The 11,887-nt window shown below is 31.9% G+C and overlaps 2 protein-coding genes across 8 annotated transcripts; one reads left to right on the top strand and one right to left on the bottom strand.

Annotated features, from left to right (window-relative positions):
* The first annotated feature begins 744 nt into the window (after positions 1-744).
* LOC106777333 lies at positions 745-3,542 on the top strand. 2 transcript variants are annotated; one of them, XM_014664908.2, is made up of 7 exons: positions 745-854; positions 1,243-1,325; positions 1,814-1,991; positions 2,085-2,169; positions 2,316-2,370; positions 2,811-2,949; positions 3,120-3,542. In XM_014664908.2, the coding sequence occupies exons 3-7, from the start codon at positions 1,815-1,817 to the stop codon at positions 3,213-3,215; spliced, it is 552 nt and encodes a 183-aa protein (XP_014520394.1). In that variant the 5' UTR covers positions 745-854; positions 1,243-1,325; position 1,814; the 3' UTR covers positions 3,216-3,542. The 2 variants fall into 2 exon arrangements, with proteins under 2 accessions (XP_014520394.1, XP_014520393.1); XM_014664907.2 differs by having other exon boundaries at positions 1,243-1,375.
* A 2,156-nt stretch (positions 3,543-5,698) lies between these two features.
* On the bottom strand, positions 5,699-11,515 carry LOC106777689. Of its 6 annotated transcripts, none has more exons than XM_022787493.1 (7): positions 11,190-11,515; positions 10,574-10,676; positions 10,221-10,386; positions 9,672-9,748; positions 7,632-9,356; positions 7,351-7,519; positions 5,699-6,729 (listed from the first exon to the last, which is right to left on the bottom strand). In XM_022787493.1, exons 3-7 carry the CDS (start codon positions 10,300-10,302, stop codon positions 6,086-6,088), a joined length of 2,697 nt encoding a protein of 898 aa, XP_022643214.1. In that variant the 5' UTR covers positions 10,303-10,386; positions 10,574-10,676; positions 11,190-11,515; the 3' UTR covers positions 5,699-6,085. The 6 variants fall into 6 exon arrangements, with proteins under 6 accessions (XP_022643214.1, XP_022643215.1, XP_014520878.1 ...); XM_022787494.1 differs by having other exon boundaries at positions 10,590-10,676; XM_014665392.2 differs by lacking the exon at positions 10,574-10,676.
* Positions 11,516-11,887: the final 372 nt, after the last annotated feature.

Below are 11,887 nucleotides of genomic sequence, written 5' to 3'. Positions count from 1 at the left end.
ATATATATATATATATATATATATATATATATTACATCACACTGAAATTATAGTATATTTACACAATAAATTAAAACTGAATTACTTTCGATCAAAATGTAAAAGAAAAAAGTATTTAATCGTATTTCAATATAACAATATCATCTATCTGACTCAATATTTTTGGAAAGATTCTAAAGCATATTTCACCATAAATTCATATTTGATCTATACAAAATATCACTTATTATAAAAAACTGATGATAAAATAACTTTTTTTCAAATTTTGACCACTTTAAGTCTCTTCTATGATTAAATTATTACTAAAAATATGATATATCATTTCTTTAGTAAAGTTCGTGTTTAATATATTTATAAGCTAATATATTACAGATATCTTAAATAATTTCTTTATGAAGAGATAAATCAAGTGTGAATAATCTTAAATCTGCATAGCACCATTACGTGAACTTGAAAATATTGCAATTCAGCCTAAATTTCACCATAACAACATTTTTAAAAGTGATTAAACAATCAATTACATTAGTTATTTATAGTAATAAAGCTTTATTAGTATTCAATTTGAGACAAACATAGGTAGGAAAAACCAAATATATAAAAATATAAACAATAAACCCTAGCTTTATTTTATAAAATAAATACTATTTACTATCTATCTTAAAATAAATGTTTGAAATAAAAAAATAATGAAATCGATTGGATCAAAATTAATATTTCACTTATTTTAGGGGAAGTAAAATTAAAGTTTAAAATAAAATAATATTTCCTTATGTATGTCATGTTTGTTTTGAACATCGAAACACTCTGAACAAAGCTTTCTCCGTTGTTTTGCTTCCTGGAGAGCATATCAAAAGGTAAGTCTCATGAGCTGTTTTTGCGTTTTTGGTTCTCTTAATCTAAGTTTCGAACTCCTTGTTAGTGTTGTGTTTGATGCATGAAATAGGGTGTTTACATGAAATTCCTTCAATTTCACTTCTTTTCTGTTCTGTTATTAATTGATGATTTAGATAGTTTTATTAAGCATTCTGTACGATATTACTTGTTAGGACATTGCTGGTTGTTATGTATTTAATAGTGTTAACACCCAGAAACAGAAGGAGGCAATGAAGATTAATTTCCCATATTTTATTTGATTTTTTTTTTTTTTTTACTGGAATTGGCTTTTTATTGGTTTTAGGGTTATTCACAGGGATATGAATTATTGACCCATGCTATATGCTATCCTCCAACGTTGTTTTTCAGGAACTTTTGCGTTGTCATTGTTGCCAACATGGCGTAAATCCAAAGCATTAGAAGAACTTAATGGCCTTATGAAGACTGTAGGAGTAAGCTCCTTTTAAGTGACATTGTCTCTATAACAAAATTATTGTGGAAAGTAAGAATCCATCCTCTCTATGAGTCTATACTCTGTGAAGTGACATTGTCTCTATAACGAAGATATTTTCATTTCTTGTTTTTCCCTCTTTTTTCTTTTTTCTTTTTGTTTTCATCTATGACCTAGTGAGTTTTGGTAATCCAGTCGCTGTTCCTTTTTTTTTTTTTTTTCATTCTTCGCTGTTTTGTTATTGACCTGTTTGTTTTGTTTAAAACTATGGCTTTTGATTATGAACTATAAATATGTCTTTAGTTTTGTAGTTTTATTTTATTTTTATCAGTTATGTATGTCTAGTATAAGTTATTTACCTTGTATTCATAATCTTCAAAGCAATGGTTATCTTCCTGTGCGCTGCTGGAGCTAGCTGCTTCTCACTGCTGTTTGGAATTGATAACCATGGGTGCTGAGTATAGAAAAAAAAATTGTTTTTCTTGTCAGGATGATCGAATTCTCAAAAAGAAATGTCAGATATACTTATGTCCATGATCAGAAATATTCCTCTGAAGTTGTTGACATACACCATATAATTTCGAGGAGCAGTAATGCAAAATATTTTTTTGTGTATACCACAACACTTCTTGTATTAGCATGTGCCTTGTATCTGTATGCTTATAAGGTATGTCTTCCAACTGTTTTGTTTTTCAATGACTCAAGGATTTTAAATATTGTGGTTTCTACCTTTACTTCATTACATTTCTTCTATTAACAGGAAAAATCAATTAGTCTTGTGTATTGCAGCTTTCTTTTTGACATATTTCTTGTGAAGTCATTACTTGGGAAGCCAATTAAGAAAGGTGAGGACCTTCCTAGCAGGGTTTTGTATTTGAAAGATTAACTGTTATTTTTATTTTAACTTGGAATGGAAAATATATCCATTTCCATGTTTTAATTTTTAAACTTTATTTTGCCATTTTCACAATGTTTGTAATTTTGCTTGCAGAATCTGTTGTGATTATGCCGGCTTTTGGAGTACAGCTTGAGACTCATTATGTGAGGTAATGCGTTTTGTTGATTGATTTTCAGTCAACATTGAGCTGAATTAAGAGGCCCTGTCAAGCCTAATGCATGAATACATTCTGTTCTGCAAAAGTATTGTGTGCTCTGTAATTGTTATCTTTCAAAGAAAAGGTTGGGATATTGGAAAGCTTGTGGCCAGTTTAGAGATCTTTTGGTTGTTCATACTTGAGAGACAAATTATAATTTGATTGTTTCTTATATGCCATGGGTATTTGAATTTTGAATCACATAATTTTCGTGATGAAAGTATCTTATTTCAAAGTCTTTGGTTTTAGCTGACAGATTATATCCAACTTGTTTTCAACTCATTCAACTGGTATCTTGGTGTCCTTTGTATTGGCCATTGTAACCCCTAACATGATTTTAACATATTTGATACCATTAAATACTTATTTTATCTTTGGATACTTTGCTGTAGTGGAAAAGTCATCCGATACTTCGTTCCCATTGACAAGATTCTGAAACCTGTTCTAATAGAATGTGTGACTCCAGTGACTTGTTATTGGACTCTTTCATTGATTATTCGTGGAGAATCAGAAATGGTGTTAGTTTTCAAGGTAAGTTACTTTCCATCTAACAAGTTTTCAAGTTCTCAATTTTTTTGGCTATTAAAACTAAAATCATGAGAAGAATGATTAGCTTAAGAAAGCATTTAACTTCATCATTTTGATGATTTTTTTGAGGTCTTTTACCCACTAAAGAAGTATTTTTAAATCTGTTTTGCTAGAACTTACGTCCTCCAGTGAAAATATTGGTCCATGTCTGGAAGGCTCTGTGTGCTGCAACTGGTAGTAATGAAGAGACTTGTGCTCATGCAGAATGAATAATTGACTGCAATGGTTTTCATATTATGCCCATCAGTTTAGGCTGTGTTTGAATGAGTGGTCTGTCTATTTTGAATTTTTTGCTCAAATTTTGGTATTGATTTACTGTAGTTTCAAAATATATTGATTTTGATATTTTAAAATATATTTTTAATATATCAAAATTAGTATATTTTGAAAACATAATAGAAGAATAGCATACAAAAATCCAGTGATTCTGTTCTGTCATATTGTAGGAGAGATTAGGTTCAACATTGATTAATCCTTTGAGTATATTTTTCCTTCTAAACCAATAAAAAACAATAATCTATACATTAAAAGAATGTAATAAAGAAACTTTAAAATATTATATTTTAATGATATTTTAAGTTTGCCGTTGTCATATCATTTTGTAAATTTTGATCATCCAAATTTTTCATACATTGATCATCATATTTTATTTTAATATTTCACACATTCTACTCTATTGATTTCTAGTTGTCCATATCGTTAATAAAAACTAAACAATATTGGAACAATTTCATTCTCCAGACAGAAAAGCTTTAACTCATTTCAATTTTATAACCTTTCTTTGCTAGTTGGTATGATGTCTTGTTATATATTTAACTATTAAGTAATCTTGAAATACAAAATGATTATATCTTTATGCACATGATTGTATGTGTTTATATGTTAATTGTTGGTAAAATATGTAAAAATGAACAAATATATTAGTAAAATGTGAAAAAAAAAAAATCCCAAATTGTAAAATTCATGAAATGATGATGATTAAATAGAAAACATGAAATTAAGTTTTTATAATTGGACATTCAACAGATTGCACAAGGAACTAATTAAGTTCGAATCGATGAAATAAATAATTAGTTATTTTTATTCAGTATGAAGTTGATAAACATCACAAACAGATTTGAAGTATTTTATTTTTAAAATAGCCTTTTTATTGACATTTTGAAAATCAAATCAATCAAAACATTATTTCCTGGTTCACTGGTTGGACCAATAGCTAAATCTTAGTTAAATTCGATACCAGTATGATAATGTTAATAATTAAGTTATATATAAAATAACACTAAAAAAATATAAGATCATAATAATACTAAAAACAAAACTAATACCTTTTATAAGTTTTTGACATTCAAAATGTTCACTAGTTTATGATTGAACCGTACCTAATATTATTCTTTAAAAAAATAAGTTTTTTTAAAAGTGATAAATAGTTTACATTTCTTATCTTTTGAATAAAATAAAAATATTTGTATTAATATTTTTCTGTTATTTTAATTTTAAGAATATATTTTTGTTAATTAGTATGAAATATATTTTGTTATGTACATTCACCTATAAGATATATTTATAGTAATTTTAAATACAATATGTTATAAAACTAAACCAATTAGTTATTTTTTTTTAAAAAAAACCTGTTATTAATTACTTTAGTTTAGGATTAAATATATTTTAGTTTCTTGAAATATTTAGATATGAAATTAAATTTTTATCTATTCTAAACTTTAACTTTATCAAGTATTATCTTTAAACTTTAAAAATAAATAAATATAATATTTTAATTCAACTGTGTTAATTATTTTTGTCAAACATCATAAAAGTATTATTGATAATATTTCAAAAATTTCTAAAACTACTAAATAAATAAATAATAAAAAATATTTCTTCAAAATAAAACATATAAAAAGCTAATTTGGTTCTATGAATTATCACCAATAAACTAATAACCCACTTTTCAACTTAAGTTATTAGTTTAAAGTTTACTTTAATTTTTTTCCTTTTAACAAATATATAAGTATATTTAAGTTTAAGTGTCACATTAAATAATTTGTTCTATTTAAAATGAGAAGTTTAGCCATCTATCATAATCAATTGTTAAAACTTACCAACAACAAGAAAGTTAACAAAAAAAAATTAGTTCATTAAATGGAAGAACCTTTAAAGTTAAGTATATATGAAGTAGTTAAAATGCTCATAAAATAAAGCAGAAAATCTGTTAAAAAGAGAAAGAAAGAAAAAAGAAGATAGTTTGACATTTGGGGTGGGAAATGTTGAATCAAAAATTCACACTTTTCATTCTTAGCATTATTTGTTTCAACAGGGATAGTTTATCTGATAGAAATGCACCCTTAATGAGTAATTATCATGCTTTTTTGAGACAACTGCAACAAGAAATTACCCCTCTTCTCATTTTTTAGTTTTGGGTCTTGCATACATAAAATCTAAAAAAAGAAGATAGTTTGACATTTATGGCACATGCATTAGAACATGAAATCATCCGCAAATTATGGAAAACTTTTGTTGATTATGCAGCATATCCACTCTATGGATTTTCACATATAGAAGGTCTGCCAGAAGGACACACAAAGTGTAATGTTAAACATTTTCAAGTCTCAACATCCAGATAAGTCTGTTTCAATGTAGCACAAAAAAATTTCAAAGTTTTTAGCAATAATGTCAAAGAGCTGTTACCATGTTGTATCAAAACTGAATCACATTTGACTTTCATTCATGATACATGGCAGAGGCAGATGCCTTTAACATAATTCATTATTGGTATTTGACTCTCGTAAGAATAACAACTTCTAACATATTTCCCAAGTTAAAAAAGATATATCATAACTACAACCATCAATCATTTTTCTACTTAACAAAAAATAAACCTAGAAACTCATGCCACTCATGTACAGTATGTATTACCGCAACTCAATGCCCTCTGTATAACAAGCACTCACACCAACTACTATATATATACACACATCAATATCAATTAAGTGGTTATCTTCCAATTTCAGTAATCATGTATAAACCTTGCTCCATGTGCAGGATTCTTTATTGTCACAATGATAATGTAAAATGCTACTTCTCACTTCATCTTAGAACATATATCCTTTGTGAGTTCTTCAACCAGATCATCAGTTATTAGACATTCTATATCTCTTTCCAAAATATTGATCTCATCGTTTATTAATTCAGACCAGGGGATGGATCCTAGGTGTTGAGCCACCAAATCATCAAGTGAATAAGTAGATATGTCAGATGGAGGATATATAGAAACACGGATAATGTCCCACACTAAGTTCAATAGTTCCTTTCCAGAAGGTAGCAACATGGAAGAGTTACTTAGTTTTTTTCTGAATCTGGACAATGTCAATGGAGGTCCGAGAACAACTGAAAGTGCTTCATTTAACAGATCAAGCAAAACTTTGTGGCCTGGTTTATTCTTATTGTGATCCTTGATGCAGCTGTCATCATCTTCCTTGACCCATTTCCTGCGAGATTCTTCCACTTCTTCATAAACTGAGTTGCCAATAGGCTTTGCAAATGTGTCCACTCTTAATAAAGACTTGTCCCATGAACCAAAGTATAGTCCAGAAGCAACAAGTAGGTCTCTTATGTAAGATTCCGCTGGATCCTCTAGTTGGTCCAAGTCAGACTCCGAGGCCTCATGTTTCATAGTGAAGTCCTCAGGACCATCAGATTCAAGTTGATTGAGTTGCCTCCTTAGTTCTGTCACATCATTAACAAGCAAAGAGATCTATTAGCAAGAACTTGATATCTAAGCAAAGGGGGAATGATATTCACCTAGCATTGAGAAAATAGGTATAAGGAAAAATCATACATTTTTCCTGGCACTAACATTTCATACCCGGAACACTTTTCTCATCTCTTATACAGCAACACCAAAAACAAATCAAATCAAAGGTTGATCCCTCTGATATCTGAATCTGTCTATAATATTCACGACATTCAAATCAAATTCCATGACATTAACAAACTCTTTTACTGAGCTAATTGTTGCCATACTGAAGCAAAGAAATTGCACTTCTTTTGTTGATCCCATCCCTGTAGTTATGCCAACTAACCAACTTAAACAGTTTGTAAAAATTTTGGGTTTTATAAGATGTATCAAAAGGATCCATGTGGTGAATGAAAGAAAAAGTTGGAAAAAAAGAAAAAAAAAAAAAAAAGAGCCCAAGTTTTGACTGGTGGCAACAATAAAGTTATATGTCCCTTGAAGCAACTTATACTAGGATGTAAAGCTGAGGTGATCATGTAAACCAAAACTCTTGTCATGAATCAAGTCTGTGATATCATTTCTCATGCATGAAAGTTAGAATTATATCATACCATTCAAACCAGAGCTGATATCCCTGAAAACCTGTGGCACAGCAGTATCATCCCTTGAAGAGACATCAGGAGTTGATATTGGACTTAAATATTCAGTCCGCCTCCAAAAGTCTTCATGAATGCTGCTGCATACAGATGCAGGACTCGGAGGTACCTCAGTGGAGTTCTCCTAAAGACCACGTAACAGAAAATCTGTGATTAGATAACTATATATGAAATATAATAAGAGAAAAACAAAGTTCATCACTGAGAATGGTAAAAAAAATATAAGGCAAACTTACATGCCGCTCACCGCAGTTCATGAGAACTGTTGGTCCACTTGTGACATCTCTCACCATGGGACCATACTCATTGGCACGTGATTCCACCGTTGATTGAACCCTTCTGCCAAAAAGCCTCCCTCTTAAAGCAAGATTATATTTAAAACTGGAGACTCGTTCCTTAATATTAAATCTATCCTTTTTCCGTTTCTTGACATCAACGGACATAGTTTCAACAGCTTCAAGCTTCCTCCGAATCTGTGCACCAGTTAAAAGGTGGCGGTCCTCCAGAAGAAGCTTCCCAAATGATGTTCCTGATCGTGATACAGGAGCAGACAAGGATCTTACAAGATTCCTTGGAGACAACTCCTTGTGCAGAAATATATTTTCATCCAGTTCATGTCTGAAAGAACCTGTTTGTATTTCTCCGTCCTCTTTGGAAATTTCCCAGTTACTTGCGTACTTCATAATATCCCCCCCTTGCTTTAGTCCATCTTTATGACTATCTAATGCAAGTGACCTTGATTTTCCCTCGAGAAAACCAGCACGTGCTTCACTTCTCACAACATTTCTAAGCCTATCTGACAAGAACTTCCGGGTATCTCTGCTGATAACTTCAGGGGAAGTTGCTCCATTGAATTGCATTTCACTCTTGAACGACCCTGTTGATTCAGAATGGAGTAAATTTGTGTCAGCATCTCTGGTCGCACTTTCTCTGACTTGCTTTACTATATGTCGAGCTATTAGTTTAGGATTGGATGGTTTTTCATTGTAAGGTGTTTCAATTCCACTCCCTCGAACCACAGAAATCTTTTTGACAATTTTCCCTTGCAGTTCACATTTCAAACGCTCTTTCACCTCTTCAAGAAAATCTTCTATACTATTTCTCCCTTGTATAGTTCCTGTTGAAATGGTCCAATTCTCTTCATGGTTGCTAATGCTCTCAGGACCAGGCTTCAAGATAACTATCCTGGTGGGAGAAGCAGACGTGTCTAATCTGTTGCAGGATTTCATCATTAAGGACTCCTCAAAGTCTCTACTTAATGTTCTGCTCCTAGGAGGAAAGGTTTTCCTTTGAGTAGCTGGGACTAACTCCATCATGTCACCACGATATTCTGAACCATAATATTCAGGTGGTGGTGTTTTGAATGAATGGCTATCAAGATCTGCAGGTTTCCCTGCTGCTGCTCTTTGTAAAACTAAATCACTATGAATCACCTTTTCCTTGTTCGAGTTTTCCTGAACTAGCAACCATTTAGGAACACTATCAATTTCAGCAACCTTCGAACACTCTTGAAACCTTGCTGCTTGATATGCTTCAAACTCTTTCTTGAATTTCTGTAGTTCCTCTTCCTGAGGATGATCCCGCCGCCTTGGTTCTCCAAAACTCTTGTTCCACCCATCATCGTTGTCATCAACATCCATGTCTTCGTATAATGACTCAAAATCCATCTGGCTCGAAGAATTAAAGTTAGAAGAACCCCAACTAACTGAACCCCTTCGACTCACTCCTTTCTCTGAAGACTTCTTCCCCACGTTTTCACTCATTCTTTTATCTGATGGGACAACATATTTAGTGTCTAATGGCATCGTATCTATCCCCATCAACCTTGCCACAAGGCTTGGCGCATTTTGCCTGGTGCTTGATTGTTTGGATAGCTCCTCATTGATCAGTTTTTTCATTGAACCCACGTTTGAATAACGATTATTCTCAGGCCTGCCCACTTCTTCCACTTGATAATTGCACTGGAAATTCAAATCAGAGACTAAGTGAAGGAAGGATGAGAAAAGACAGAGAGAAATAGATGAAGTTAACTTTGCTGCTCTGTAGATGGGAGTGGAAAATGCAACATTTTGAGTTTACCACCACGTATTAGATTAAAAAGTACGATTAAGAGTGGTAAACAAAATCAGAACTATGCTCCACATTATTCAATCAGTCAATTAAATGAAGGGAAAATCAATCAAAATCATGAAACCATCATTTGAGGGGTCATTCTCAAAATTTAAATCGGAAAGGTCATTGTTAACAAGGACACAGAATAGAGATAGGGAATATACTGATAATTCTCCTTGTGGGCAGTAGTTCTGAGGTGTTTGTACTTGCAGATCTAGACTATTTCGAGGAGCTTCCAGGCCTACATGACACAACATAATAACACAATAAGCCACCAAATTCTAAAAAAAGGCAACTTTCAAGAATTCATGAATATTGAGAAAAATGGGGGGAACCCTGAAATTCAGCAAGATATCTCCAAATAACAAAGTAATCAGCATTTACAATTATATTTCATCTCAAAACCAATTTGCATTAATTGGAGTTATCTAACGAATATATAACCTGCACATTAGGAATTGAGAAAGGCTACATGTTACTTTCCAACTGTTTCATCAAAACAATTACATTTCTAATATTGTAAAATACAAATTTGACTGGCGAATTAGTAATAGGCAGTCTTCCACTTGCAAGAGTGAATCACACGAAACTACTGCACAATCGATCTCCCTTATAGTGTGTCTTCGCTCAGTGGAATATGCCAGGGCATAAACCTAAGACGGTTATTCTTAACATGAGTGAAGTTTCTCATAAATACAACGAACAACACCTACCACCATGATGTCTCTTCCGAGCAAGGACTTTCTTGGCCATCCTCCCCTGATTGAATTCAAAAAAGTGTAATAAGCCTCCCATACAAATAGAGTCTACTAAAAGACTCCCATGTCCTCAATTTCATCTTCCATATCTTACTTCATTTAACTCTTCGTAGTTTGCACCCTACAATGCCATATCTTCATCAGGTACCAGTTTAAGGAAATTCAGCAATTATAGCACAACCATCGAAGATCACAGCATCTAAAAATAAGTATAAGATTTCATTTAAAGCCAAAAAAGAAAAAATATATATGAAATATAAACCAATCTATATATAGAAAAGAAAAGGCAGATGTATAGTAATGAGGACTCTGAATTGTGATAACTAGTCAACAATCCTGGTTCATATCAGAACATGTAAGCCTTCTTGCCAATTCAGATACTATGAGCACACATATTCAACCACTGAACTTCTGCATTCAGAATGAAGGATCATTAATCGGCTATATTTGGACCTTTTAGATGGTAATAATTGTACCCTGTGTAAGGAAAAATTAGCATGAAAAGTGGAAATCAATCAACGAAAGAAATTTAGTCTGGGTAAAGCATTCAGATTAATATCTTTCAGGGTTGCCCAAAACAATTAATTGTTTGAAGATTCGAGTGAAAAGGACAAGTCTGAAAAATGTGAAAACTGCTTTCATGCTGATCCAAAAGACAGATAAGCATTAGAGTCGTACAAGCATCCCCAATGACTCAAAACAGTTTTATCTCCAGAGCTCACTCATAAAAATTCAATCAGAGAAACTCAATTGCAGGTTCTGAGAAAATGCATGAACCCGACAATTCCCACAATGCCACAACTTTGGTCGATAAACATTGCTGAGCTAAATAAATTATTCACTGACTCAAATTCCCACAGCTTTTCCAAGCAACACAAACACATCAATGCACAGATGAGAAAACCACAGAACAAATCAATATACCAGTCAGTGGTTTGAAAACTCAGGACTAAGAACGTGGGAAGAGGCAAAGCATAAAGTCTGAATCAACAAAAAGGAGAAGATGGGTGTGGTTGAAAAGCAGGAAAGTATCAAACTTGGTGAAAAAAAATGAAATGGGTAAGAGGGAAAAGGTAGAAAAAATGAAAATGGACGAATGGTGTGTATTGAAGAAGACAGGTAGAGATTAAAAGTTGTATGAATTATAAGAAGAATGATGATGACAGAGGGAAAAGGCTGCGAGGCTCATTGCCGGAAATAAATAACAATAAAAATAATAAATAAATAAACTGAGTTTCTCTCTCTGCAGTTTTTCTTTACTGTTACCTAATCATTTCATTTTCATGTACAAATTCTTTAATTTGTTCTTCATAGGAATCATGCTGCTACTCCACATAGCCCCATGGCTTTGTCTTTTTTATTTTATTTTTTGTTGGTTGAGATAAAGATACCTCCTTTAAAATGTCGGAGATACCCCATTAACACATCTAAAGGGAGACATATATTACCATCATTGTTTTCATTTTTAAAGCACCAATTATAGAATTTTAAACGACTAATCTATAACATATTTGTAATTAGCATTTAAGAAAATAATAACAGTGAATTTTAACTAAATGCACAATTTTTTCAACTTTTTACTACTACTTTTTGGAAATTCAGGTCTCCATTAATAAGATTTG

Source organism: Vigna radiata, chromosome 11, assembly GCF_000741045.1.
Source record: "Vigna radiata var. radiata cultivar VC1973A chromosome 11, Vradiata_ver6, whole genome shotgun sequence".
In the NCBI taxonomy this organism is placed as follows: Eukaryota; Viridiplantae; Streptophyta; class Magnoliopsida; order Fabales; family Fabaceae; genus Vigna; species Vigna radiata.
Note: the sequence above shows the minus strand (reverse complement) of the source record. Positions and strands in the feature narration are given on the sequence as shown.

What these genes read in the sequence shown, in the direction of transcription:
- LOC106777333 (XM_014664908.2), top strand. Translation starts at nt 1,815, where the DNA reads ATGATCGAATTCTCAAAAAGAAATGTCAGATATACTTATGTCCATGAT. An exon ending in TGTATCTGTATGCTTATAAG is followed by an intron (nt 1,992 to 2,084) that starts GTATGTCTTCCA and finishes TTCTATTAACAG; the next exon opens with GAAAAATCAATTAGTCTTGT. An exon ending in AAATGGTGTTAGTTTTCAAG is followed by an intron (nt 2,950 to 3,119) that starts GTAAGTTACTTT and finishes CTGTTTTGCTAG; the next exon opens with AACTTACGTCCTCCAGTGAA.
- LOC106777689 (XM_022787493.1), bottom strand. Translation starts at nt 10,302, where the DNA reads ATGGGAGGCTTATTACACTTTTTTGAATTCAATCAGGGGAGGATGGCC. An exon ending in TGAACTGCGGTGAGCGGCAT is followed by an intron (nt 7,520 to 7,631) that starts GTAAGTTTGCCT and finishes CGTGGTCTTTAG; the next exon opens with GAGAACTCCACTGAGGTACC. An exon ending in TATCAGCTCTGGTTTGAATG is followed by an intron (nt 6,730 to 7,350) that starts GTATGATATAAT and finishes ATGATGTGACAG; the next exon opens with AACTAAGGAGGCAACTCAAT.